At 38.7% G+C, this 26,520-nt stretch overlaps 3 protein-coding genes across 5 annotated transcripts; 2 read left to right on the top strand and 1 right to left on the bottom strand.

The window, feature by feature from the left end:
• Positions 1 to 1,056: 1,056 nt before the first annotated feature.
• On the top strand, positions 1,057 to 20,242 carry tmcc1b (transmembrane and coiled-coil domain family 1b). 3 transcript variants are annotated; one of them, XM_008409728.2, is made up of 10 exons: positions 1,057 to 1,140; positions 4,928 to 5,098; positions 5,449 to 5,563; positions 5,662 to 5,742; positions 8,584 to 8,627; positions 10,382 to 11,156; positions 16,247 to 16,666; positions 17,413 to 17,897; positions 18,674 to 18,809; positions 18,887 to 20,242. In XM_008409728.2, the coding sequence occupies exons 6-10, from the start codon at positions 10,557 to 10,559 to the stop codon at positions 19,199 to 19,201; spliced, it is 1,956 nt and encodes a 651-aa protein (XP_008407950.1). In that variant the 5' UTR covers positions 1,057 to 1,140; positions 4,928 to 5,098; positions 5,449 to 5,563; positions 5,662 to 5,742; positions 8,584 to 8,627; positions 10,382 to 10,556; the 3' UTR covers positions 19,202 to 20,242. The 3 variants fall into 3 exon arrangements, with proteins under 3 accessions (XP_008407950.1, XP_008407948.1, XP_008407951.1); XM_008409726.2 differs by lacking the exons at positions 5,449 to 5,563; positions 5,662 to 5,742; XM_008409729.2 differs by lacking the exons at positions 5,449 to 5,563; positions 5,662 to 5,742 and having other exon boundaries at positions 10,894 to 11,156.
• Positions 20,243 to 20,937: 695 nt separating this feature from the next.
• Positions 20,938 to 23,959, top strand: LOC103465131 (transmembrane and coiled-coil domains protein 1-like). Its single transcript, XM_008409725.2, has 4 exons — positions 20,938 to 21,160; positions 22,620 to 22,955; positions 23,028 to 23,163; positions 23,665 to 23,959. The coding sequence occupies exons 1-4, from the start codon at positions 21,129 to 21,131 to the stop codon at positions 23,839 to 23,841; spliced, it is 681 nt and encodes a 226-aa protein (XP_008407947.1). The 5' UTR covers positions 20,938 to 21,128; the 3' UTR covers positions 23,842 to 23,959.
• A 400-nt stretch (positions 23,960 to 24,359) lies between these two features.
• h1m (linker histone H1M) lies at positions 24,360 to 25,564 on the bottom strand. The gene is made up of 5 exons (XM_008409724.2): positions 25,438 to 25,564; positions 25,088 to 25,347; positions 24,908 to 25,004; positions 24,789 to 24,835; positions 24,360 to 24,666 (listed from the first exon to the last, which is right to left on the bottom strand). Exons 1-5 carry the CDS (start codon positions 25,520 to 25,522, stop codon positions 24,415 to 24,417), a joined length of 741 nt encoding a protein of 246 aa, XP_008407946.1. The 5' UTR covers positions 25,523 to 25,564; the 3' UTR covers positions 24,360 to 24,414.
• Positions 25,565 to 26,520: the final 956 nt, after the last annotated feature.

Here is a 26,520-nt window from a genome sequence, read left to right on the forward strand (position 1 = left end):
TTCACCATTTCAGCTGTTCAGAATACAAGTCAATGTTTTAGTTACCTCAAGCATGTTCTGTGTAAGAGAAATGTCACTTTCCCATTCATATTTATCGGGCTTTTAAAATATCTTGGTATAAAATTTTAGCATTTTATATCTATACTACCTCTAATTTACATACTTTAGAAAAATTTCAATAAAGGAAATAACTATTCTCAAATTTTCACTTCTGATTACATAGACAATAAGTTGTTTTTTAAAAAATTATTTTTAAATAAATGCATGTTGCATCTAAATACACAATCAACACATAGTTTGAGAGCATATGTGGTCAGGTCAGTGACAACCAAGACGTTACATTTTTCTTTAGGTTATAAACGTATTGGATAACCACCCAAAAAACGTTTGGAAAAAAACATCATCACTGTTGGAGAATGTCTACAACCCTATGCACAAAGCTATTAGTAAGCTAGATAATTTCTTCAGGGACAGATCGCTACATCATAGGTGAACAAAGGTCCATGTTTACATATGCACAGTTTTTCTTTATTTCAAATAACATCACTATTTTTTGCATTTTTTTATTGCTTGTAAAAATCCTTTCTGCAAAATATACATGCAAATTTTGTACATTTATTAAAATGACTGTACTATTGGTTTTGGCCAGAATATTCTATTTTTTTTTTTTTTTAATTACTAGGCAGTATTATTTTTCTTATGCGGTAACTTTGCCCACATTGCATAGTTTATTTTTATTTTTTCTATTTATCACTGTTTAAGTATGCATGCAAATATTTAACTTTGATCTGATGCTAGCTCACCTTTCCTCTATTATATTTTAAAAACATCAGGACTTCTTGCTGTGTATCCAGCTTGTAAGCACTTTACAATATATTGTAAAAATAATGGTTTAAGTAATTTTTTGTGACTTTCACTTTTGGCAATTTTTTTTTTTTTACGGAAACAGTGTAATGGTTCTGCGTGACGTCACGATGCAAAGGGCGTATTCATGCAGAAAAAAGTAATTACAACTGAGTTGATTATGTGTTCCAACTGCTTGCCATACACTGACGTTGAGCACGCTATTTGACGTCACCGTGGGAGTGTCGATCATCGGGAGAAATGAACGGTCATCAACACAACCGTCTCAGCGCCCATGTAAGTTGAAGCCTTTAAAATGCACTTTTTTTTGTGTAACGAACTGCTTTATGAATGAAATGCATGTCCATATACTGTTGCCCTCCCCGGGCGGATAGGGTAAAAGTGGATTTGCGGTGTTTACCCTGCTGTCGCTGCCGCCTGGCGGTGTGCCATTTTTTGCCTGTAGCTAACCATGGCTGAAGCCGAGGCGATGTTTTTTTTTAGCCGGGGAGCTGACAGGCTGAGTGGACAGGCGGCGAATAAAGCGCCCGATCTGCCACCTAGGAGATCCAAGATGGGCGATGTTAAGTGCGTTTAAATGTGATTAAAGGAGGCGGAATTAATGCTGATGGTGACAACTTGAGAAGATTTAACTTTCACGAACACACCCAGGCCACATTCAGTTATGAGTCTTTAAAAATAGTTCTTCGTTTTTTTTTTTTTTGTATTTTGATTAAGTTAACGCTCACGAAGTGTTGAATTAAAAACCATGAAATAGCAGAGTGGAAGGTGTGATACGGGAACGCTTGTGGGAGTATGTGACAGATGGCAACTCAATACCTCCCATCTAAACGGGGTTTCGAGATTTTAACACCTGCGAGGACCGTTTTTGGCCACTGCCTCGGTTTGCAGCTTTCCTGAAAAATAATGGGAGTTGTTTTACTTTACAATGTGTATTTAACTCCATATTTATTACTCAGTAGCTATATTTGTGATTCAAATAATTATGTTAATGGTCAGACATAACTGTTGTGATAGAGCTGCTGCACTTATTCAGAGATGTAATACTGCCTTGCAAAGGAAAGCAACTTTACTTTAGGAAGATCACGTTACAATGTGAGGATAATTTGATTTCTGCATTCAAATCATGTCAAGGTGGTCAGTGAAACCGAATACCGAGAGTGAAACTTAGAAACCAGCTTTATATATTTATGGCAGCAACTGTATGGTATGAACTGCAGGACTATTGGCATAGCAACTATGCGCTCACGTTTGTTTGTGCATTTTTTTTTTACATTAAGTGATTAGTAATTAATAAAGCCGTGCGTCTAGTCTCCTGGATGAAAAAGGCAGCTGTTGTAAATCCTTTAATCTGGTTTTGCTGTTCACATGAAGGTTTTACGTCCTCGCCCCGCACAGCAGCACCGGTGTGCGCTCTCAGATAAAATAAACGCCCTCCAGCGCACCACGTTAGCTTCCAATGCTACATATCAGTTGGATAGTCAAGCCGCATAAGTTGAAACAACGACGTCTCGATTTGAAATAAAACAAAGGTTAGAAAAACGACATAAGACACTTACAAACGATACAATTATTCTGCGAAAATTGTTCACAGTTTTGTGTTTTTAAAGGGCCCGGCCTGCGACCACTGGCTAGCAGGGTGCTAATGTCACTCAGTTCTTACCTTTAGCTAATAGCAGACCTCAGAGTACTTACTGTAATTTAACAGCTACATTTGCAAAACCTGCCTTACATCACAGCAAGATAGTTACTAGATAAAACGTCCTGTTTTTATGGTTATAACAGGCAAAGTGCACGTGAAGACGCCACATGCACCTGTGACCTGCTTGGCTGTTATTGAACTAATCAGGGTTACACACAGTGAGCTCTCTAAACTGTTACAGCTACAAATGGTTTTACGTATCACTCTACTTTCTTGTATAATAAGCCAAACTGGCTTTAAATAATTTAGATTAGTCGTAAAACATTAATTACTAGATTTAAAATCTCACGGGTGACGTCACAAGAAACAGCTTATAAGTTTGTTTTGCTTATGTTTTTTGGTACTTATTGGTGTTTTCATCAGAAGTGTTTCTGAATTAAAGTCAAAATCCATAAAAAGTAATGTGTGGGATTACCAGAGGACTAGAGTGATTGTTCTGGCACATATGAGGTTGTTAGTCTAAATTCACACAAAGCAGAACTAGCTTTTCGTTCCCTTTCAGTGTATTTTGTGAAATTCTTCTGTGGAAATTTGTGCCTTATTGCTTGGCTGTGTTTTTAATCATTGTAAATTATAGAAAATGCACAATGGGTAGTTGATAATAAGTACTTGTGTATCAGTTTGCATAAAACTCCTTTAATGTATAATAAACATGTAAATATAAAATCTTCCATCCCAAAAACAAGCCTGTAAGCACACAGGTTAAAAGGCAGCTGGAGTTTTTTTGAGTTTGGTCAATTATATCTTTCTTTTTGTTTCAAATGGAAATGCTTCTAAATCAGCAATTTATTTTAGTCATCTCCTCTCTTTCTTGTCATATTTTTTGCTAACATTAAATCTCACTGGTGGAATTTTATATTTTGTCTGTAAACACAACATTTAGACCCCCCAAAAAACATAAATATATGTGTTTTAACAAAGTTTGTGTTGAAATAAATTGGTAAAATCCTCCATGGTCAGTGGAAACATTTAATTAAAGGAAAGGCAGTCCTCTGCTTTCTGCACATAGATGATGTAATGCTCTTGTCAAAGCTTTATTTCAGAGATTTTATTCAGTAAATGTAGAATAGTTTTCAGGGTTTATGTTCCGGGATGCAGAATAAAGCAATCACAACTGCACAGGATTGTAAATCATTCACCCGTTTGGTTGGAGCTGCTGCAGAGGCTCCGTGTGTGTAGATGAGAGTTACAAGATGCTCGCAGTTCACCTAAAATCTATTCTGTCTATACATTTTCACATAGTTGGTGCATTTTAAAGCACAACAGTTTCGAAACAATCTGAGTTTAATGCGGCCTGAGTCAGATTTCCCTGTTTTATTTGCATTCTGGGCTGCGCTGCTGTGGTTACCGGAGCTGTGTGTCCTCAGACCCGAGCCGCTCCTCAGTCAGACAGGAACCGGGTCTGAGTCGGGGAGTGAAATCGGACAAACATCCCGGCAAAGACAGAGGAACACCAGAAACCATGTAGTTGCATATAAAGATTTTGAGATGTTAAATCACGGAGGAGAAATGTTCACAAACTACATTGCATCTGCTAATGTGTCTAGATCGTCTCAGTTCTTGTGCCTCTTGTGATGTCATCAACAGAAATACACTCAATTGGAAGCTTTTTATTAATAAAATCTTTGTATTTTAAGAACTCTTTAGGTGGAAAACTATATATTATTAACTGTTTATGTATTGTATTGTTCGTCTATGTTTGTTAGTACACATAAAATCCACGGCTGGATGGTTTCTTTAACCTCAGCTTCAACACAGTATAGTTTATAACTTCACATCACCACAGCAAAACTTTACTTCAGCTCTATTTCCATAAGACCAGCAAATAGTTAATGTCTTGTGAGCATCCTCATGGGTCATTTATGCACTATTAATTAACATTTCACAGTTAATTACTCTAAAAGTCCTCCGAGGCCCGCGCTGTACAAAATGAAACAGAATGAAATGGATTAGGTTCTTTAATGTGAGGTTAGCTTTACAATGCGGGGATTTAAAATTAAACCTTAACTTTCTTTTTTCCAGGCAACGAGGTTAAATTAAGGCCATTACTTTAATATCATGGTGATAAACAAAGTTGTTGACTGTTGTTTTGACGCAGCTTTCAGACTAGGAGTGTGTTTTTAGAAGTTCCTGGTTTAAATTTTAAATGTATGAAGTGTGCAGCGCATTTAAACAAAAAAAAAAGCTTTAAAAATGCTCCATAAATAAAATTAATACAGAATAAAAACTGAGAACAATAGTGTAAATTAAAAAAGAAACATGCATTTAAAGCACACACAATCACTTTTCTCACAAAAAAAAAAAATCTATTTACTGAATGCTCTCTGCTTCTTTTTTTTTTTTTCTTCTCTTGTTTTGCAGCATGTGATTTTTCTAAATTTCCACGGAAGCTGTGGGTTAAAGTTCAAGAGCTATTTTATTTGGAAAAGTCACCCGGAGGAAGCCTGGCCGGAAATCGGCTTGGATTGCTAAGCATTTTATTCCCCTGTGTTCATAAAAGCACAGACTTGCTGCAAATGACCACATGTGAAGGTGAGTTGCTCTTATGGCTGTCTTTATTGAACTTATACATTATGACAATATTTACACTTAGAAGAATATATGTGTTTAGCTTATTACTGAGTAATGTTCACTTGCAATCAAACACTGGACAATAGGAATTAAAATAATCCCTAAACGATGGCGTTAATGGTAAAGGTGTGACATGGGAAGCAGCCTGTGTTGAAAGTCTTAACACAAGTAAAATGTTAGCTCGGTTGCACGGGACGGTGCAGCCGGTGTGACATCGGAGCGCTGCGTCCGCAGAGTGGCAGGTGAATACCGGTTGACCTACTTTAGACTTCAGCCTGAAGGAGTCACATGTCATTGTGTTCTCTCTGCAGATGCAGGCTGTAGTTCCACATCTGTGTGGAGCGTTCATTATCGCTTGCCTTTAATTTGGAGCTTACAGTTTTGTGTTCAGTGTTGTTACATTAAGTACTGGATGCGCTCACAAGGGTATGTGTGTCTTAATGAACTTGATGAAAGTTACTGCATATCATAGCTAAGCTTCTCAGAAAATTAAACAAATATTTTTGATGTTTTGGCCAAGACAGTCAAGGCGACGGCCACTGACCTTACAGTGTTTTAGCTGTCAGTCACTGATGTCCTCCAGATGGATGTTTAAGCCACAAAAGGTCAGAAACTGGCTTTCAAAGTGCTGCATGCTTGCATATTAGTTGAAAGTTAAGTTGACGGAAAAACCGTTGTAGTAAAGGGCGCACAAGCAACAGGGTTAAACAGATTTTTCAACTAGTTTTTCCTTCCACTTAACTTTTCACCAGTGTACTCAGATACAGTCGGCTTCTATAGCAATTACCTTCCTACTGGTGGAGGAAGTCAATCAGTACTTCCTTCATTCTAAGCTATGCTTCATTCTAAATATAGCTTAGCATGAATTTGAAAGTTGGGTTTTCATTAGCTGTTGTCCATAATTAAGTAAAAATTACCAGAAATTAAAGATTGAAATATTTTATCCAGTATTTATACAATACTCAAATTTCACTTTTTAAATGTAATTTCTGAAATGAATTAGTTTTTAGTGATAACGCACCTGCAGATGAAGCATTTTTGTCCTGTAGGATTTATATAGAAACTGGAAGCCATGTTATATAAGTCAGTGTGATGCATCGCCATAACAACCTGCATGCAGCTATCAGGGGCTCCATGCTGTTCAGCACAAGCAGCATATCATAACCGAACGCTGGTCTGTTTTACCGCTCCCAAACATAAACTGAGCTTTAAGAGAATGTGGTTGATTTATTTGAATTCGTTTATGCCGACAGCTTGGCTCTGTTGGAGTTTTCATTCGCTCTCAGGTGTTGTTGAATTACGCATCAGTAGTGAGAACACCAATAACAAGGTGAAGCAACCTTTGAATATATGGTTCAGTTAGAGAGAGAATGTATACACACACACACTTCAGTGCTGTGGGATCAAACTGCAGATCTATCAGCATCAAATGAGTCACAGCTCCACACTAGTGGATCGTTTTTTGTTTTTTTTTTGTTTCTGGAAGAGCAATTGCTCTCTTGGCTTGTTAAGTGATACTTCATGGCTGTGCTGACTCAGAGGATTGTTTTTCTTGTTTTCTGGAAAGCAGTCTGTGTCCTAGGTAGAGAAAACCTATCGCGTAAAGTTTGCCATGCCTTCTTTCAGATTAAGTGAAGCAAGCCGTGTACATTATCTTCTCACACACCCTTTCAGGGTGATTCAAGAGCGTGCCGACAAATGAGGCTAACGCTGCAATTATGTGATTAAGAAGGCGTTCTGTGCACACAAAGCATCCCTTTATGTTCACTGCTAGCTTAGCATCCACAAGCGGACTCTTTGCTTTCAATTTGCTTTAATACAAGCTTGCAGAGGAACAACATGATTAGTTAAAAGGTTTTAATAGTAGCACAGTGTTCATCATGACTGCAGTGTCCATTAGGAAGTAAATTTGGTGCAAAATTAGATTTCCACATACAAATGTGATTAGAGTTCCAGCTATACGTTTTTATGCACTCATGAATTTTATATTAACTTTGAGGTTTTAGAGAATCAATTCCAGCAATTCCTAAAAACAAAAAAGGCAACTGTTGTTTGAATTTATTGTGGGTTTTCTCTAATCTACACAAAGTCAAAATCAGAGCTGCATGATATTAAAACATGCAATTCCAATGATATTGACTTCAATTAAGTCACGTTTTCCTGACTGGTTTTCTTCTGCATCATTATGTCCTCACCATCTGTTAGGAGCTTTCTCATCACAGCCACAATAAACACACATTAAGTGTCACTGGAAACCCATCTAACAGGCCAATATTTCAAAATCTCACCATGTGATTCAATATAATGTGCAGCTTTAGTCAGAGTAATTCATATTTTCAGCAATAATAAATTAGACACCCCAATGATATTCACCAATATTCCTTAAAAAAGTTTTTTTTTTTTTGTCTAGCCGTAAGGCACAGTCTACAAATATCTAAGAAGTTTGAAGTTATCCGTCGCAAAGCCAGTTTTAGATGTTTGGATCAGATTCTGTTGGAAAACCCGACAGCTTCAGCCGTTTGACCCAAACTGTCCCCCTCAGGTAAAACAGAATCGGTTGTTTGAGCTTCAGCTCCTCCTGGTGTTGATGTTAATCGAAGCAGAAAGGCCTGAGCTTTTCACAATAAAGGAATGCTTTGTTATTGCATTTTAGGGAATACAATGTTCATTTTTTATTTAAAACAGGAACTAAATTATTTACTTCTATTTCTGGTTTTTTTAATATTATATAAAATGCACTTAATTGGTTACATTGAAAATCTGCACAAAATACCAATTTATTTTATCGATTAATTGATGAATCTAGAGTAATTGTTAGTTTGCAGCCCTACAATAGATTCAAAGATAAATCCATATTCCTCTTATTAAAAGCAGTGATGGAGTATGTTATATAATTAATTAATCTACATAAGTTTCTGACCTGTATTCAAAGTCTGGAGCTTAAATAACTGGCCGTGTTCTTTGAGTCTTTAGTTTCAGAATGAATAAATGAATACATAAATAAATTAATTGTTTCTAAGGTGAATGGCTCATAACTCGGTCATGAATCAATAATTATTCCATCCCAGCGTCTTCACCCTGTGTGTCTCCTGAGCTCCTCAAAGCTGCATCCGCCATGTTTTCATGTTTGCTGTAAGAGCTGTAAGTGCCGCTCTGATGACTTGTTAATGTTTTCATGTCATTTTATGTGAACATCATGTCGTCTGAAACAGCGGCTGCAACAGAATGAGGCTGATTGAGCAGGAATAAACTCTTCACATTTAAAGCATAAGGTCTGCCGGGGTCGTTAGTGCTGTCATGCGGCCAGCTGCTTCGACGTGGTTTGCTCAGACACTCTCTCTTGAATCCGTTGCTGCCACTCATTAAAGAGTGGAGGCTTTCATAAGTTAGTTTTTACCTTTCTGTTGCATGAAGGATCTATTTTTGTCTGTTTGTGCTTCATTTAGCTCGTCCTGAGTTGTGAGTCAGAAGAGAAGAGGCTGGGCTGATGGTAAGCTCTGCCACACTCTCTCCTCCTTGCTTCCTTTCTGAGCGTGTCTCTTGATAAAGAGAAGCAAATTGTCATTGATTGAAACCGACGCAAAGAATCGAAATGCTTGGACTGAACCTTCACATTGCAGGTTTTAGCCACGTTAGGCAGGCGATGCAGAGAGGAGGCCGCTGTGGATGGAGGAGAACTGGATCTCAGTCATTTTCCATTTTGTATTTCATTTAGAGCACAGTTTTTATTATTTAGTTTTTATTTTACACTCTGTTGTCTCTGAATTATTATCTGAGCAATTAGTTATTTACTCATTAGTTACTAGTTAATTTATCCATTGAATACTTTCTGAAATGTGTCCATTTATTCTCCAACATAATTTGGCTTGACGTTTGTTGAATTACCAGAAAAGAGAAGACACAAGTGGGAAATCGTGGTAAACATTTCAGAAACTATTCACAAGATTTTTTACTATCTTGAATTAGAATTTTATGCATTTCTGTGTTGACGCTTTTAAGACATGCCACGTTGTTTTTAACAAAAGTCGGGACTGGCTCTCAAAATTGTGCAAACTTTGGTTAAAATGCCAGCTTTATGTGGTACAACACCTCAGTTATTACTTCAAAACCTTTTTCATATTTCAAAATCTAACAAAAATAAAAATAAAAAAGCTGCAGTAATCCTGGTGCAAACCCTTAAACTGATATTTGGTTGGGCTTTTGTTGAATTTCAGTCTTATTGAATTGAAACCACATTGAAAAACCACCAAACCAACAGTAAAACATGGTGGTGGCAGCATCATGTTGTGGTGTTATGTCATTTTTATCAGCATTAGTGAGTTTTTTCAGCAGACGAATGACTTTAAGAGAAGGAGATTAAAAGTTTTTGATCCTCCTATCCAGAGTCTGGAAGTGATTTCAGGATCCTGTTTAGAGTATTTTGACAGTTGTTGGACATTAACAGTAACATTTTTACAGAAACATAAAAAGCAGGATATTCTTATAATGAGATGCAAAACTTGTTAAAACAAGAATCTTTCTCATCAACAAGAAAGTTTCTAGTTTTAACGAGATAAAAAGATCCGATCCTCCGACAAATTACGATTTGATAAAGAGGCATGATGGGACTAGCTTTGACTCTCCTCACACTGTTTCTGCTAGGCGACTTGTAAAAATCCCAGGAGATGTTGCTGTTTTGCTGTTACGACCCATCTTACTTAAAAGAGGAGATATTTTGGTTTTAATGAGATATAAAGCTCGTTGTTACAAGTTTACAAAACCTTCTTGTTAAAACAAGAAGGCTTTGTAGTTTTAACGAGTTTGGTTCTCATTAAAACGATAAAGTTTTCACGTTTAAAGGAGTTACCACTCCAGAATTTATTTTAAAGTCAGTAAATTTTACCAAAGACTAAATTCTCAAAACCACATTATTTCAGCCTTTGAGATTTTTAACAGTTTCACAATAGTTTGTCTTTCAGATAATTGGCTCTAAAACTATTTATGATGGCCTCATTTTGTTCTGGCATTTTAACAGAGTTTGACACGTTTTTCAAATCCATTGTTCTGAACATTCCTGACATGATGAATAATAATCTGGATCAAATTTGAAATAAACACGTTAAATGAAAGTGCATAGATGTGGTCATGACAATGTCAACCCAGTTTTTATTGGTTGTTTTATTTTTCTCTTCACATTGTGCTTCTGCTTTTTATGTTTCTCACAGCCGCATGTCATAATGCGTTTTATTTTCCTTTTTGTGGTAGACAAGCATGACATTGAGCCGAGCCACAGATGCATGCCCACTCTAAAGCACCAGCTGAGCGGCGTCCCCTCTGCTTCCCGGCTTGCACCCGGCCTCTCAGAGGGGGGTGTGGACGGGGCGTAGCTAGTCCCCTGCAGCCCCCGCGTAGCGCCTCGCTGTGACACTGGAGGGGTCTGATGGATCAGGGTAGTAGTGAGCAGAGTCCAGAGGAGCCGGACGCAGGAGGCCGAGCGGAGCCGGAGGCCGGCAGGAGGGCGTCGGAGTCAGAGCACGGCTTGTCCAAAATCACCCATAATGCCCTGGAGAACATGGGAGCGTTGGGGCACGGCCTGAAGCAGCTCTTCCAGCCTCAGCGCCGACGCTCCTCCGTTTCCCCACATGACTCCGCCTCAGCCTGCGCGAGCGCCCCTCCCTCCGAGCCCGTCGACCTAGGGTCAGAAGTAGGGGACGTTCCGGGCTCCTTGGCCCCCTCCGTGGATTCTGACAATCCTGCCGCTTCCGCCCCTCCCGCAGCTCTGAGCCGGGTTCTGCAGCAGATCCGAGGTCCGCCCATCATGAAGCGAGGCACCAGCCTGCAGAGCCGCCGCACCAAAGCGGGGAGCTCTGGGGAGGCCCCTCAGAAAGGAAGCCCGCAGATCCACCGGCGGAGTACCCACGAGGCCCTGCTGCAGGCGGGACGCCCACGCTCCTCCTCGACCACGGACACGCCCAGCAGCCCGGCGCTGGTGGACGTGCTGCTGACCTCTGGGTACCACTCCACTGAAGAACCGGACAAGGTGGGTGACTCTCTCCCTTCAGCGGGGAGTTAGGTTACTTAACCCAGAGGAAGGTTTATTTTGCAGAGGCACAAACGTACATGTACAAAAAGTAAGAACACATCAGCAGAACCAGAACCTCTCACATGTAGTCGAGCTCAAAGCTCCACAAGTCAGATTCAAATCAAAGCAGGACACAGAAGAGCGTCCTGAGAGTATAAATACCATGTTGAAATAAAAATATGAATGAAATCCATTTTGCAAAAGTCATTAAGAACCACTAGAGGCTCAAAAAAAATCTATTCTATTCTATTTTGTTTTATTTTATTTAATCTTTACTCCACCAGGAAAATCCATCTTAAATTAAAAATATCTTTTGCAAGAGAATCCTGGCAAAAACTGGTAGCAACCTTAAATAAAAGGCGTAAATAAGACTTTTCCTTAAATAAAATGACCTAATATTGATAATTTAAGTAACAATTTTATTCACAAACCCGTTTTTGTTTAAATATAAATTGATGAAATTTGGCACAGTATCTTAGCAGTGTCTTAAATAAATGTTCTATTTGTTTACACTTCTTTTTTTCTCGTCAGTCACATAATTTAAACAGAATCTAGACCATTTCAATAGAAAAACTGGTTTCTGAAATTAAAGTTATTTAGAATCGAAAATCGTTTCCGATTTGAATTGTGACCTTAAAAATCAGAATTGACTCGTTAGTCACTGAAAGGTTTGAATCTCTGAGAGCATCAATGTGGCTTCAGTTTGTTTATTTCAGCTGCAGGAACGAAGCTGTTTGAGACGCATCAGTCTGTCCCACGCAGCTGCAGGTGTTCAGATGTGTCAACAACGTCAGAGGATCAATAACGATTACATTCTTCAAATGCTGAATATGTTCAAATACAGTGCATTGAAAAATTATTCATACCCCATATACTATTTTTTTTAATCACAAAACAGCCACATATTATAATCTTTCTTCCACTTAAATTCTCAATAAAATACATTGAGGTTTGTTGCTGTAACTGAGAAAATATTTCAAGGAGTGTGAACACTTTTCCTAGGCGTGTGAACACTTTTCCTAGGCACTAAAGAAATGAATGCAAAACTTTATTTAAAATAATTTTGCTTTTCTTTGAAAAAACCTCCAAAACAAAACACAATATAGCTTTTGACCAAGCAGATGTTTAATTCAAACGTGGGTTTTTATTTGCCACAAAAGTATGAAAAATATTCAGCAACACCAACACTTGTATAGTCAAGTCAAAAGAAGAGGTGAACTCAATAACAATAAAATACACATAAACATATAAAAACATATAATTTTGACCTTTAATGTACTCCATATAAACATGAGGTGTGATGGAAAAATAAAATAAACAAGCACTGTGGGGAAGTGTGCCTATGATTTAAGTCCTAAAGGGTTCCTAGAAGATTTGGCCTCTGGGTATAAAAGAGTCATATTGGCTTTGAAGGAGTTTGTTCACTGAGGAGGCAGCAAATGGATTGTATTCAGCTTTTGTTTGTTGTTATTATTATAAAAATAAAAGGTTAGAGGTGACTCATGCTCAAACTCGCAAAGCAAGCGAACTGGGAAATCATGTTAAAAGTCTCCCGTTGTGTCCTGGATGCTCCGCTGAGTGGGGAGATGAGCTGTCAGTGTTGGAAGGTCAGAGATTGCCTTTGACTGGTTTGTCACTATGTGCTTTAAGCCGCGCTAAATTTAGCTTTTGCCGTCTCTCAGTGTACTTCAGGTCAGAGAAAGCTCGCCGGGGTAAACAAACTAACGTTTCGCTTCGGGCCTCGCCGAATGTTCGAATGGGGGAAATGATACTAGAGAGAAACTGACTTGGACTTAACCGACAGCTTACGTAAAAATGTTAATTATTGTTATTTCCTCAAAACGTTTTGGACTGCAGGACGCACTCCTGATTCAGCCGCACAGAGACATTTATTATTTATCAAACTCGGAGGAAGTGTTTTGATCAGATTTGGCCGTGTCTCGTTTGTGCAGACGAGAAGAGCCTTTGTTTGGATTAGAATAATGTTTAACTGATGAGTTATCGATCTGGGAAGTTCTGATCTCGACGGCAGCAGTCCGGCATTTTCACATTGTGTGGTACCAGACCGCACCGCTGTGCAGCTGGACCGAAGCCCAGGAGAACTTCACCAGTCTCTGTTTAGTTACCTACTACACCACTAATTACCTACATGCACTGGCGTCCAGACAGTGTCTTTGTTTTGTTTTTCTTTAAGCTAAAGCATTATTCATATGAAGATGATGGATAAAAACCTGCAGCAGGAAGGTCCCACTCCTAGAATACCACATAATTCATTTAAGTCATTACAACACAGCCGATAAAAAGATTTTCTTAAGTGAGATTCTCTAAACATTTTGCTTTTAAATTGCAGCTTTGCTAGGAAATTGTCAAAAACTGACAATTCAGATTAAACCAGCAGAGAGGCTACAGTATCGTCAATGCAGACCAACGTGTCCAGGGCTTTTCTATGAGCTGCATTAATTTTATTTTCCTGCTTTTAATTAATTATTTATTGCACAACAAATGAGTCAGAATTGCTGCTGATTGTGCCTTTTGATACCTTTGTAGTTAAGTGCCAGAAAACTGATAGTTTGAAATATATTTCTATAATTTATTCATAGTCTACTTAATGGTCAGGAGATAAAATGAGTCCAATTAATTTTATCTGCCAGCCAGAGGTTGCTCATTTTGTTTATTGTTTTTTATCAGGGGGAAACAATCTGTCTTATTTTCTAAGAGTCAGTTTTCCCAGTCGATACTAGAACTAAAATAAATGCAAATAAGATTTATTAGGTATTCAGAAAGCGACATTCAATTAAATGATAGCATACAGGAGATTAAAACATATTTGTTTGATTCTTTGCAATAATAATTCAAGAAAATGTTTGCCTTAAATGGTTTCAGCACCTGCGTAAAAAGACAAATGGCTTTAGTGCAGGTAGGAGATGAAATGGCAATTATCAAATTGTTCATACTAAAGTTTATCATGATGAGAATTGGGATTTAATGGGAGAGATAAACTATAACCATGTTTGGGAAATGTTACTTTGTGGTTTCAGCAATTTTTAGACTGTTGTGGCATAATATTAATATATTTCAACATATTAAATGCACTTTCTGTGTGCTTTTAGCATTGCAGCTACACAGTTTAATATAGCTGGAGCTGAAATAGTTTATTTAATAATGTGTATATTATATTTTTAGAGCAGTTTAGTGTTTGTGTGCCTCTGTCTGTTTGCAGAGACATTTAGGTTGTGATTAAAACAACATTTTCTTATTTCTTATGTCGTTATCCCATAAAATGCCACAAAATATAATGATAAAGTTTATATTGGCCAGCCGTAATGCTGAGGCACAAATTGGCAAAAAGGCGAGTTGACCCAGAGCCAAAAGTCCGTTTTACATGATGTTTACCTTTTAGGTTGAACCCACTTAGGATGAACAGAAACGCTCAAATTGATTAAAACCTAACTGCTTTGCTGCGCAGTTTTCTCTAAAAGGGACAGTTTTTATAGGGGAAAATTATGATAAAACTGTGGTTGTGACTTTTTGCCTCACTGACTGTTTCTAATGTCAGTAGAGCTACAGAGTGGAAAACAAACTTTTCTCTGTACAGACTGAAAAGTTTGTTTAAGATTAAAAGTGTTAGATTTCTAGAGGAAGCACTGGAAGCTGCTTTTTACTCGGTTTTCAATCTTTTTTAACATTTCTTTATCAAAACTAAGGATCAGCAACTTTTAACATTTGTCTCTGAGAAGATGTTATAGACGACTCATTCAGTTAATTTCAGTCTGAATCTCAGGAACGGATTTAATTAATGGTTTAATTAATGCTGTTCAGTAGATTTGTAGTTTATGTTCTGAAAAAGAACCAGAAATGTTTTTTTTACATCATTATTTCCTCTCCCATCACTTCCTTTGACTGCTTGTCAATGTATTTTGTAATGATTGATGAGGATTTCAGTTACTTTCATTTTACAGGCGCCATCTGCTGTTATAAATGAGTATTTACACATTGCAGACGTCAACGTGCAGCTTTTTTTGTAAAGTTAACAAAAACATGCAGACACATTAAGCTTTGCTAACAATTTCCAAAATGTATAAAGTCAGTTCTGCTGTAGGAGTGTGCCCAACAAATAATATATCTCCTTTTTCAACTCCAGACAATTATTCAATTGTCTGAACAATCTTTTTAACTTGTCACTTTGTTGGAGATTTTTCTCAGTTTTTTTAGTGTCAGTGATGGTGCTGCATTACGTTTATATTGGAAATAATTTTGAGTTTGAAGAGTTGTTCTACATCCAGGCCTTGCAGCCGGTCTCCTGCAACTTTTAGATGTGTCTCCACTTCAACACACCTGAGTCAAATAATGAGGTCGTTAGCAGAGAACTGGACTGCATGTAGGAGGTGATTCAGCTGTAGGATTCAAGTGGGTTGGACCAGGGAGTCGCAGGACACCGGCTCTCCAGGACCAGGATTGCCGACCCCTGTTCTACACTGTGTTTTTTTTAAATTATATATATATATTTTTTTATGAGCAGTCTGGGATTTGATTTCAGTATTTCAGCTCTAAACTAGTTTGGTAAGAAAGTAAAAAGGATGAGGAAAATTCTCAATCCTCTTTTTTTTTTAAAAAAAGTTGTCATTATTTCTGTCCTTTTTTGTGGATATTTTCTCCTTCCTTTACTCCTCTCTCCATTTGTTTCTTCCCTTGCTTTCTCATGTCAGTTGTTCCACTTTTTATAATCTTTCCATTCTCCTTCCTTCTTGTCTTTTTTTAGTCCTTTTCTGTCCTTCCTGTTTGACTTTCTTGTCCTACTTTCTCTCTGTCTACGTCCTTCATGCCTGTCTTTTTCCATGTGTCTCTTCCTTTTTGTCTTCTCCTTGTGTCCTATCTTTCTTTCCTTTTATCCTTCCCTATTTGTGTCCTTCCACCCTCTCGTCAGTTTCTTTCTTTCTTTCCTTATTAGAGGAAATTTAGTCTTTTGTTAGTGAGCTTACTGTTGAGTTTTGAAGTTTTCTGAAAAGGGCAGTATCTTTATTTTATGTATGTTTGTTATTTTTCAATAGTTGGATCGGTACGACGGATCAGGCCCTGCGGTGTCGCCCAACGCCCTGCCTTACGGCGCCGAGGGGTACGACGTGGTCGACAGCACGCCGGACCCCCAGCGCACCAAGCAGGCCATTGCACAGCTGCAGCAGAAGATCCTGAAGCTTACAGAACAAATCAAGATCGAACAAACGTCTCGCGACGACAACGTGGCCGAGTACCTGAAGCTGGCCAACAACGCAGACAAACAGCAGAGTGCACGCATCAAACAGGTGTTTGAGAAGAAGAACCAAAAGTCTGCTCAGACCATCCAGCAGCTGCAGAGGAAGCTGGAGCACTACCACCGGAAACTCAGAGAGGTGGAGCACAACGGCATCCCTCGGCAGCCCAAAGATGTTTTCCGAGACATGCACCAGGGTCTGAAAGGTGTTGGAGCCAAGGTGAGACCTTCACGCTTCTTCCTCAACAAGGGAAACACCTAATTACTCTGTTCTGTTTTTTTTAATCTTGGTTGATTAAAATGGTACCAATAATTTGACTTTACTTTTGACTCTGTAATACTATAGAGTCAGACTGGAGCAGCTGATGTAACAAAAAGAGTCTAGCGATGCCTTGGACTCTGATTTTGCAGGCCTCATTAGTTTTTCTACAGTGTTTAAACAGCAAAAGATCTGAGATATTTCCTTTAAAGTTTTTTACAATAAGAGCCCTAAACATGTTTCTGCTCACAGAAGTTTAAAGATAAGAAGTTAAAGTCTTTGCCAAAGCTGAGAATAACTTTACCGTCTTAATGCAGACAGTAAACAGCCAGCTCTTCAATCTGCAAGTATTATGACAATTAATATTAAAACACTAGAAACTGTGTTTCTGCCTGCCACATTGTACATTTTGCATCACATTTCAGATTTTTGTTTGGAAAAACTAATTTGAAACCATGTGTTTTTTTTTTCTTTCACCTCACAATCGTGCATCTTTTTTTTTTTTTGGTTTAATAAATAAATTCAAAATAAAACACAAATGAAAGCAAAGGTACACCTTTCCAAAGCACTACAGTGATTGCCACATTCACTTGATGTCATCAAACCTTCTGAATTTAAAGAAACTATTTTTAAGCTGCTATTTGTTTAAACCAGTCTGAGTTTATGAGTGATAAACTGGACACTGACTTGGTCGCTGCTGTCCTCAGGTAACAGGTGGGCTGTCCAGCTTTTCTCAAGCTACTCATTCTGCAGCTGGAGCTGTGGTGTCCAAGCCCAGAGAAATCGCTTCGCTCATCCGGAACAAGTTTGGGAGCGCCGACAACATCGCCGCTTTGAAAGACTCGCTGGAAGAAACGCCAGGAGAAGAGGGCAGCTATCCGGGGGGGTCACGACCTCTGGGAACAGGACAGCTACAATCCAGCCCCAGATACGGCAGCGAGGACGACTGCTCGAGCGCAACGTCGGGGTCCGCCGGAGCCAACAGCACGCCCGGGGCCCCAGGTGGCCCCCCCAGCTCCAGGGGCAACACTCTGGATAATGCACAAAGCTCGGGGTTTGATGCTTTACTCCATGAAATCCATGAGCTTCGGGACAACCAGGGTCGACTGGAAGAGTCGTTTGAAAATTTAAAATCCCACTATCAGCGGGATTACACCATGATCATGGAGGCTTTGCAGGAGGAACGATACAGGTACGTTTTCACCCAACAAGTTCAGTTTAACGAGAACTGAAAGGTTAATGTTTACAGTTTGCCACACAAACTCACAGCATTTTGAACTCATCATGGCGTTTTATTTGGAATTGCAGCCACTTTCAGTGCTCTGCCAGGTTGATGTTCCTCTTTATGTCTTCATCCTGTTTAAACACAGCAGCCAAAACCAAGACTATAACTGTCTGTCCCCTAAATTAGGGTCACCTGTGTCAAAAAGAAAAGTTATGCATGATTAAAAGCATTGAGGTTTGGCTTCATGTTTGATTTTCCTGATTAAATTTAAAAGTACGCCTCCATCTGACAGAGAACTTTGGCCCACTAAACAGCCAAGTCCTTTTTCTCCTTAGTCGAAGTAAAACGCTTCGGATATTGTCTCTGGTTCTGGAATAGCTTCGCACAAAGGGTGCAACTGCTTCTGCTCATGTTATAAATACGGCTTGAACTTGAAGCTCTGACTCCACCTGCTGTCCACATTTTATCCACACCAAACTCTAGAAGAGCTTTACAATCATCTAAAGGTTGAAGTTATTCCTTTTACTTGTGCACGTTTCTAAAATGTTTTTTTCTTCCACTAAACTTTCCTTTATGTTTATTGGATACAGCACTCTGGAGAGCCAGCTCTTAGCAAAAACGTTGTGCTTATTCTTCTTCTTTTTCTTTTTTAATGAAAATGAATGTTGATATTCTGACATAAAACCAGTATAAGATGCACTGATACTGGTTTTAATAATATATGTTATCTTTTTGTTTTTCAGGTGTGAACGGTTAGAAGAACAACTCAATGACTTGACAGAGCTGCACCAGAATGAAATCCTGAACCTGAAGCAGGAACTAGCCAGCATGGAGGAGAAGATTGCCTACCAGTCTTACGAAAGGGCCCGAGACATACAGGCAAGCTTCGTCTGACTGACCCTCACACCGATGCTTTGCCGTCGTGCATATCTGACACCTCTGATCTCCTCTTCCAGGAGGCGCTGGAGGCTTGTCAGACTCGCATATCCAAGATGGAGCTGCAGCAGCAGCAGCAGCAGGTGGTGCAGCTGGAGGGCCTGGAGAACGCCACGGCACGGACTCTCCTCGGAAAGCTAATCAACGTACTCCTGGCCGTCATGGCTGTCCTTCTGGTGTTCGTGTCCACCGTGGCCAACTGCGTTGTCCCCTTGATGAAAACACGCAGCCGCACGCTTTCCACGCTGCTCCTCGTGATCCTGCTCGCCTTCCTCTGGAGGCACTGGGAGGCCATTTCAGAGTATCTGCATCATTTCCTGCTAAACCCCAGATGACCTGCTGGGAGAAACTAATCGAAGCGACGAAAGGGACTGGGGGCTTCGAGATCAACGGTTAAAGGGAAGACGTATATACTAAAGGTTGTGTCTTAATCGTCCAGTTGATCATATTTCTCTAAAAGCACTCAGGAGTGTAACAGAGGTTTGTCACTTTACCACTTTGGGAACTTTATATCCGGGAGAATAAAATCAAGGAGGAGGAGATAAAAATAAAAAATAAAAAAAAAGCCTGGATGTTGGGCATCGACTCTAGATCACAGGTGGAATGGAGGCACAAGCACACGCTGTGAGGCTGACGAGGGCGTATTTGAAGGAGGAGCTGAGAGAACTGCACACTGGATTTCTCTCTTCTGAGTGAATTTGTTTACAAGTGGAAAACCTTGCATTGTTTTCACCTTAGTTTATATCTGTAGTTTATTCAAATCGTATTGTTTTGAAGTCACTGCTATTTTTAATCCAGCTTGCTCGGTTCTCTTTTTAAACGGTAATGAGCTGACGTCGTTCTGCGGTTTTAGTGTCCCCAGGTTTTGTTTTCTTTTCTTTTTTTTGTAAGAAATTTCTCTTTTCGGTTCTGTGATTATTTTTTTATTTGCTTCCCCCCCTCTCTCTTCATCTCTGCATTTCAGCTTATGTAACCAAGTCCTCCTTCCAGATCACTTAAGATCGGGTGCCTGCAAATCTGCATCAGTGCTCTGAGATCACATTTGTTACTGAGTTAAATAGCTGTGGGTCGTTGAATTGTTTCCTTTAGACGCGTGGAGTCGAACACACTGGTTCTGCCACAAACGGGATGCTACTATCCAGAGATGTGACCCTCTCCTCCAGCTGGACTACACTTTTCCTGGTGACTCTTTCACTGCAGAAAGAATAATCTACGAACTGAATTAACATACTTGAAGAGCGGCAAAATTGCTCAAAGACTTAGTGCTTCCGTACTGTTTCTATTAGTGATGATGAAATAGTAACACATTTTAGTTGATTTTGTTTTTTTTTTTTATTTTTAAAGACTAAATAAATTTGCTGTTTTAAAAGGCTCCATTTAAGGTCTAACTTGTATTTGTGTGCAATTGTCAAGAACTCAGTCGCGCAATACATTACCAAAAACAAAAGAACTTCTCTTTGTGTTCTTTCTATTTTTTTTATTGGACAAATGCATCTAGCTTATTTTTTGTCTGAAACGAACACAAGGGCAGGGTTTATGGGATGGAAGATTGGAGTTAATTTTCAAATTGCATTTTAATATACAAGTGAATCATTTTGTCTCTGAAATAGCATTTATTGTTAGTATTGGGATTTGAAGGCCTTTCTTACGTTTGGTAATTGAAACTACTAAAATTGGCTTAAGAACTGTTTAACATATTAAAAACTAGGACATTAGGAGCCATCCTCGCAAAAGAAATTGAGTTGAAAACATGTTTCATGATCAACATCGGAGATCAAATTTTCTTTGGCAAAATCAAATCACAATAAAAAAAACGGCAGAACTCAAGGCTGTGAAGATAACTTAGCCTTGTAAAAACCGCTAGGGAGATCATTTGTAAAAAAAGGTTTGAGTTTGGTAGGAGCGTAAGCATTGGACTCTGATGCAATAAAGGTCAAAGGTCATATGTGATCTGATGAGTCCAGATTTTCCCTTTTCCAGAGTGATCATAGGAAGAAGAAAAAGATGCTCATCACGCTTAAACTGCCTTCAGCGTAAGCCGCCTTTGAAAAAAAAAAAAAAGTCTATTCTGAATGAAAAATCTCGGAAATACTTTCATTTAAAACCAAAGGTCGATAGAAATGTTGCCTAGCAACGTAACAACCTGTGCGTGCGGAATCAAAAGATTCTTAACGTCTCAGAACCGCAACAGCTACGGTTAACCGTTAGCTTAACTCTTGTAACAAGTTCTTTTGTTAACGATAATTAACCAAACAACCATCAATGCCTCGCAAGTTGAGTTTCTTTAAAGCCAGGTAGGTAAAAATCACAATTCAGAAATACCAGCTACAACATTTTTTTCCACTCGTGCTATCCATGTGGGTAAGAAAATAGTTTCTGTCGTGTAAATGTGTAGCTACCGCACTGGACAAACTGAACGAGAATCCTCAAGTTTAAATATGTTACACCACAAAAAATATTGAAATTCCGCTGTGTTTTACTTATTCGGTCTACTGAAACTCTTGAAGCTGACTTCAAAACTCGTAATTTGCTAAAGTTAATTTTTTTTCGATTTGTTTTTCCAATATATTTTTAAAGCTTATAGCTTACTTTTTTGTAAATATAATTTTTATTCCATAAACACTTGTGAAATGCTCCATTGACTCTATAAATATGGTTACAAAGACTATATTGCTATTATTATTATACTAACAAATTAAAATAATCGAGAATGACCATAGTTCTGCACCTGTTTACAATAATCCCTGTCCAATCCTTATGGTGGACTGTGGAAGGATTATGTATTTTTGTGCTTTAAAAGTACAAAAATACAAAGCAGAGAATAACAGTATTTGGCCTTTAAAATCACCTAATGAGCAGTAAATGGAAAATACATCACAAAAATTATATTTCTGAAGTGGAAGGAACATGTGTTTAGGTTCAACCCCTATTACTCTGAAACCCCTTATTAAAGTCCGACTGTGAGTAGAAATCTCCCAGAGGGTGAAATGAAGACTAATAATCACAGCAGAAAGGTCAAGGTTGAAGTTTTGGAGAAGTTTAAAGGAGATGAAAGGTATAAAACAATATTCCAAGCTTTGAACATCTCAAATCTGTGAGGGTACATTTCTTCAGCACGGACAGATAAACTTTTCAAGAAAACCTGTTAGTGGCTGCCAAAGTCTTGAGACATTGAACATTTTGAAAGTCATGATAAATTATTCTCCTTCCACTTCACAACTTTGCATATAACAGCAATTAAACTGTTTGTTATAAAGGTATAAATTGTTTTAGTACTTTGTGAATAATCTTGTTAGTGCAGAAAGAAATGTTTTCCACCTATCAAACTGCTGTTTGGTGTTTTTATAGCAACTGAAGAAATGTGAACAAATTGTATTTTTGTGTCATGATGCTGTTAACAAGTTGCCTACAGATGCAATTTTAAAAAAACAAAAAACTCTTAAAGATATCAGAACCTTTGTTTATTTTTTTAGCTTAGGGGAATAATTTGTGGGTCAAAATGTTTATTTTTTTAAAAAGCAAAATAATTGCTTTAAAATCTAGACTAAATGACAAGATCTCAAATATCAACTCTGTAGAGGCGTGACTTTCATTACACTAATCTTTGCAAGATACACATTTTTTTAAGCAATTTTGCTTTTGAATTTTGAATCTCGTTTTTATTCAAATATATCTATGATGCCCTTAAATGTGTTCTAGAGGTGTACATCTGTGGAGTCAATTCTTAGAAAAAATATCTTTGTTTGTTCACAGACGGCACAGCGGATCTAGCACCCTTGCATCCAGTGACGCATCACTGGACATGTCTAGCGATGCCTTCGACAACCAGGATTGTTTGTCGTGTAATTTGGAAGATGATCTGTCAACCGAAATGTGTATCAGTAATAATAACAGCGCAACTGAGAAATCTGCCATCACAAAGGATCATCACACTGATGGAAAGGTGTCTGGTCCTGATGGCGCGATCCTCGAACTCCAAGAGTTTAGAGAAACCCAAATCCAACAAGAGAAGTGCCTGCAAACCCTCAGAGCCAACTACAACAGAGATTTCACTATGATAACGCAGGCACTTGAAGAAGTTAAATCAAGGTGATTTATGCTCACTGCTATACTTTGAAAAGTCCTCATTTGGTTTGTAACAAACTCTTAACGGTTTTGCAGCAAAGATGTTTTAACAAAGGGACTTGCTGACATCGCTGAACTTTATAAGAATGAAACGCAGAACTTGAAAGAGGAGCTGACCAGTACAAAGGAGATGACCAAGCATCTGGTTTTAAAAGCTACGACAGATATTCATGTAAGTTTTCATTGTGATACATTTTGCAGTGGTGGCCAGAAGTGTTGATGCTTTTTACTGTTTTACTTCGTCACTGTTTTTGTGTAGAAATATGATTTATGTGCCAATTGCAGACAGAACGTTCTGCACTGGTGTCCTTGGATTGTTTGGTTGAATCTGTCACTTACTTGAGCCACTGAAGTTTTTATTTTGTCACAGTTGAACCTCTCGCTGTAAAGTTCTGGATTTTATGTTTGATATAAGAGCAGTCATCTTTGCCACATGGCAAAGCCAAATGATACCTTAAAACTAACTTAAAAAAAACCTACAAAAACCTAGAATTCAAATTTCCTCTGCATAAACTGAAGCAGATTGTGAAAAAGTAGATTGGGCCACAAAAAACCTGACAATTACGTTTCAAATGATCATTCATGCATTGTTCAGAAATGTTTAAAACTGCTTTTGTAAGTCAAGTTTAATGATGCAAATTCTTAACTTGTAAAATCTTTTCTTGGTCTGTAGGAGGTGCTGGGGGCTCTTCAGTACCGTTTGGAGCAGCTTGAAGAGCAGCAACGGCAAAAACAGAAGCCTCTGCCTATAATCCTCGAAAAAGTTAAAAGTGGCCCACTTGTCATTTGGTCGGTCCTTCTAGTGCTTCTGTCCATACTGGGCTACTTGGTCATGACCTATAGAACATAAGGCTCCAGGCCTTTTGTCACTTTAAGAGGATTTTTTTCTTGAATATTCTTAGTCTAACTTAAGTTCTGAGAGACCCATAATAAAAGTTTCAAGCCATGTGAATAACTGGTATACACCAGCACTCATTGCCCCGGTCCTAAAGTAAATCTTTAAGAGGTCATTTGAAAGTCAAGGTTTGCATTTGAAGATTAGTGTACGTTTGACAGGTCTCATTAAACCTCGATACCGTTTGCAATCATGGCTGGTTACATGCCAGCAATGTTAAAAAAAAAAAAAAAAACCCAACCTACTTTTTTTGAACTACACAAGCAAGAAGGTATTTCAATAATTGGCTGAAACCCACAATTGCCAAGCTTATGGAGTACAAAAGGCAAGTAACCTCTACATTAATGCCAAAAATTCCCAAAGTATCTGCTCAGTTAAGGTAAAATAAGCCAAGTCTCAAGTTGAAGCAACAAGTCAAGGTTTTGCAGACATTTGACCCATTTGTGCCAACTGGGCAATAGAAAAGCCAGAACTTTAAAAGTACACATTTATTGTAAACAAATATCTAAAACACAAAGTTTCCTTATTTTACACCGCCTTCTTCACTCGTTTGCCAGCAGTTTTAGATGCAGGGGCGTCACTGCCCGACTTTACAGCCTTGCTTTGGGTTTTCTTCTCGGTTTTTGCCACTTTGGCCTTTGCAGTCTTATTTTTGGTTGGTTCAGAGCTTCCAGCAGTGCTTCCCGTCGCCTCCACTTTTTTAGCTTTTGGCTTCTTTGCTGGAGGAACCTTTGAAGGAGCAGCTGCCTCATCCTTTGTGGCTTTTGGAGGCTTTGGGTTCTGCGATTTAAAAAACCCCAAAACAGCATAGATAGAAGTTAAAGGTGTATGCAGCAGCATTTTTTTTCCTCTGAGCAGATTTGGGAGACCAGTGATCTGGGCACAGTCTAGTCTCGCCTTACCTTTGTAGATTTTGCCTTTTTATTTGTTGGCTTCTTCTTGGTGGAGTCTGAAACAAAACAAAGGTTGGTGAGGGATGAATCTACATGAATCCACTGAGGTCAGATGTGCATTTTAATACCTTCCGTCTGGGTCTTCTTCGCTCCAGCTTTGGGCTTCTCCACATTTGGATCAGTGTTCTCGCTTTTCAGCTTCACCTCTTTAATTTTTGGCGCAAGCTTTTAAAACAAGGACAGAAAAATACTTGGGTCACGTAGATTAGTTAGTTTGGAAGATTGTCTGGTTCCCTCTAGTTTCCTACCCTGAACTTCCCCAACGCGCCTGTGGTGACGGTGGCGTTGACAGGCCTTATCAGCGTCCCGTTCAACAATCCGTTCTTCAAGATTCTGCGGACCAAGTGCTTCAGCCTCACCGGCTCCACAGTGGAGTACTTCTGTTTGATGTAGTTCTGTATGGCCTGGGAGGAAACCCCTTTGCGTGAGTCCAGGGCTTTCAGCGCCTCTCTCACCATGACGGCTGTGGACGGATGGGTTGCGGGTTTTCGCACCGCCACGGAGCGTGCTGCAGAGAGAAATTTGAGAAACCGCTTAAAACAACAAAAGACCGAACCATTATTGATATCTTTTAAGCTTTCCCCGTTCGTATACAAACCAGATGTTTTCTTCTCATCGGTCTCTTCAGCAGGAGCAGTTTTTGAACTAGGCTGAGGATCCGCTGCTTGTTTTTTGGGAGGCATCGTTTTTTTTTTTTTTTTTTTTTGCAACGTAAACAAGAGACAAAAAATAAACACACACGTTGAAAACTATAAGCGTGGCTTCCTTTTTATGCAGGTGAACCAGGTGATTCACATCACACTAATTGGGGTCTACAGATTCAAGCAGGCAGTTGGTCTACTCCATATGAGTCAGCCGGAGGAGGAGCCGTAAAGAAGTGATTCAAACCGGAGTGGGAGGAGTTTTTCTTTTCAGCGGAGGACAAAGATTTTGTACTAGACAAGACTAAAGACGAGCAGACCATATGTAATCTGTTTAGAAACATTAAGTTTAGCAGATTAATTATAATTACTGAAGAAGAATTTTAAACACCAAAACTTGTAGCTTAGTGTTTCTTTCAGTCTCATGCTTGACGTGGTCGAGCGCTGCTGTTTGAATATGAACAGGTTGTCTCACTATGCTCGCATATGGCTCGCATGACGAGCCGTTTAGGAACACACCGGTTTTCGCGCTGGATGTAAAATGGTGCGCATCCTTTGGCTCTCCATCATTTCTGTTGGTAATTTAGCCATTTCAGAAACTTGTAATTTAATTCCTCTTTATTTTACACCAATATGAATATTTGTTAAGTTCTTTTGAATTCGGATTTATTAAGGACACTGAAAAGTCTTGGCCTCTCTGTTAATTTTCTCATCTGATAATATCTATAAAAGTGTCAATTTCTTTAAAAGTAAACTGGATACATTTTCCAAGACCACCACTAAAAAGGAGCATTTGAAACCAAAGTTTTCACAGCAAACGGCAGGGGACATTTTCATTTGATTCAATGAATCTCAAACAATAAATATCTGTTTGCAGCCAACAAGTACAAATATGTGTTATCTAGTGGTGGGAAGTAACGAAGTACAAGTACTTCGTTACTGTACTTAAGTACAGTTTTCGTGTATCTGTACTTTACTTAAGTAGATTTAACAATGGATACTTTCTACTTTTACTCCACTACATTTTACAGTAAGTATCT

This window comes from Poecilia reticulata, linkage group LG5, assembly GCF_000633615.1.
Source record: "Poecilia reticulata strain Guanapo linkage group LG5, Guppy_female_1.0+MT, whole genome shotgun sequence".
Lineage (NCBI taxonomy): Eukaryota > Metazoa > Chordata > Actinopteri > Cyprinodontiformes > Poeciliidae > Poecilia > Poecilia reticulata.

Excerpts from the sequence above, each read along its gene's own strand:
- h1m (XM_008409724.2), bottom strand. The coding sequence starts at position 25,522 with ATGCCTCCCAAAAAACAAGCAGCGGATCCTCAGCCTAGTTCAAAAACT. Across the intron at positions 25,348-25,437 it reads CGATGAGAAGAAAACATCTG|CACGCTCCGTGGCGGTGCGA; the intron begins GTTTGTATACGA and ends TTCTCTCTGCAG. Across the intron at positions 24,836-24,907 it reads GAAGAAGACCCAGACGGAAG|ACTCCACCAAGAAGAAGCCA; the intron begins GTATTAAAATGC and ends GTTTTGTTTCAG.
- tmcc1b (XM_008409728.2), top strand. The coding sequence starts at position 10,557 with ATGGATCAGGGTAGTAGTGAGCAGAGTCCAGAGGAGCCGGACGCAGGA. Across the intron at positions 11,157-16,246 it reads CCACTGAAGAACCGGACAAG|TTGGATCGGTACGACGGATC; the intron begins GTGGGTGACTCT and ends ATTTTTCAATAG. Across the intron at positions 17,898-18,673 it reads TTGCAGGAGGAACGATACAG|GTGTGAACGGTTAGAAGAAC; the intron begins GTACGTTTTCAC and ends TTTGTTTTTCAG.
- LOC103465131 (XM_008409725.2), top strand. The coding sequence starts at position 21,129 with ATGCCTCGCAAGTTGAGTTTCTTTAAAGCCAG. Across the intron at positions 21,161-22,619 it reads TTGAGTTTCTTTAAAGCCAG|ACGGCACAGCGGATCTAGCA; the intron begins GTAGGTAAAAAT and ends GTTTGTTCACAG. Across the intron at positions 22,956-23,027 it reads CTTGAAGAAGTTAAATCAAG|CAAAGATGTTTTAACAAAGG; the intron begins GTGATTTATGCT and ends ACGGTTTTGCAG.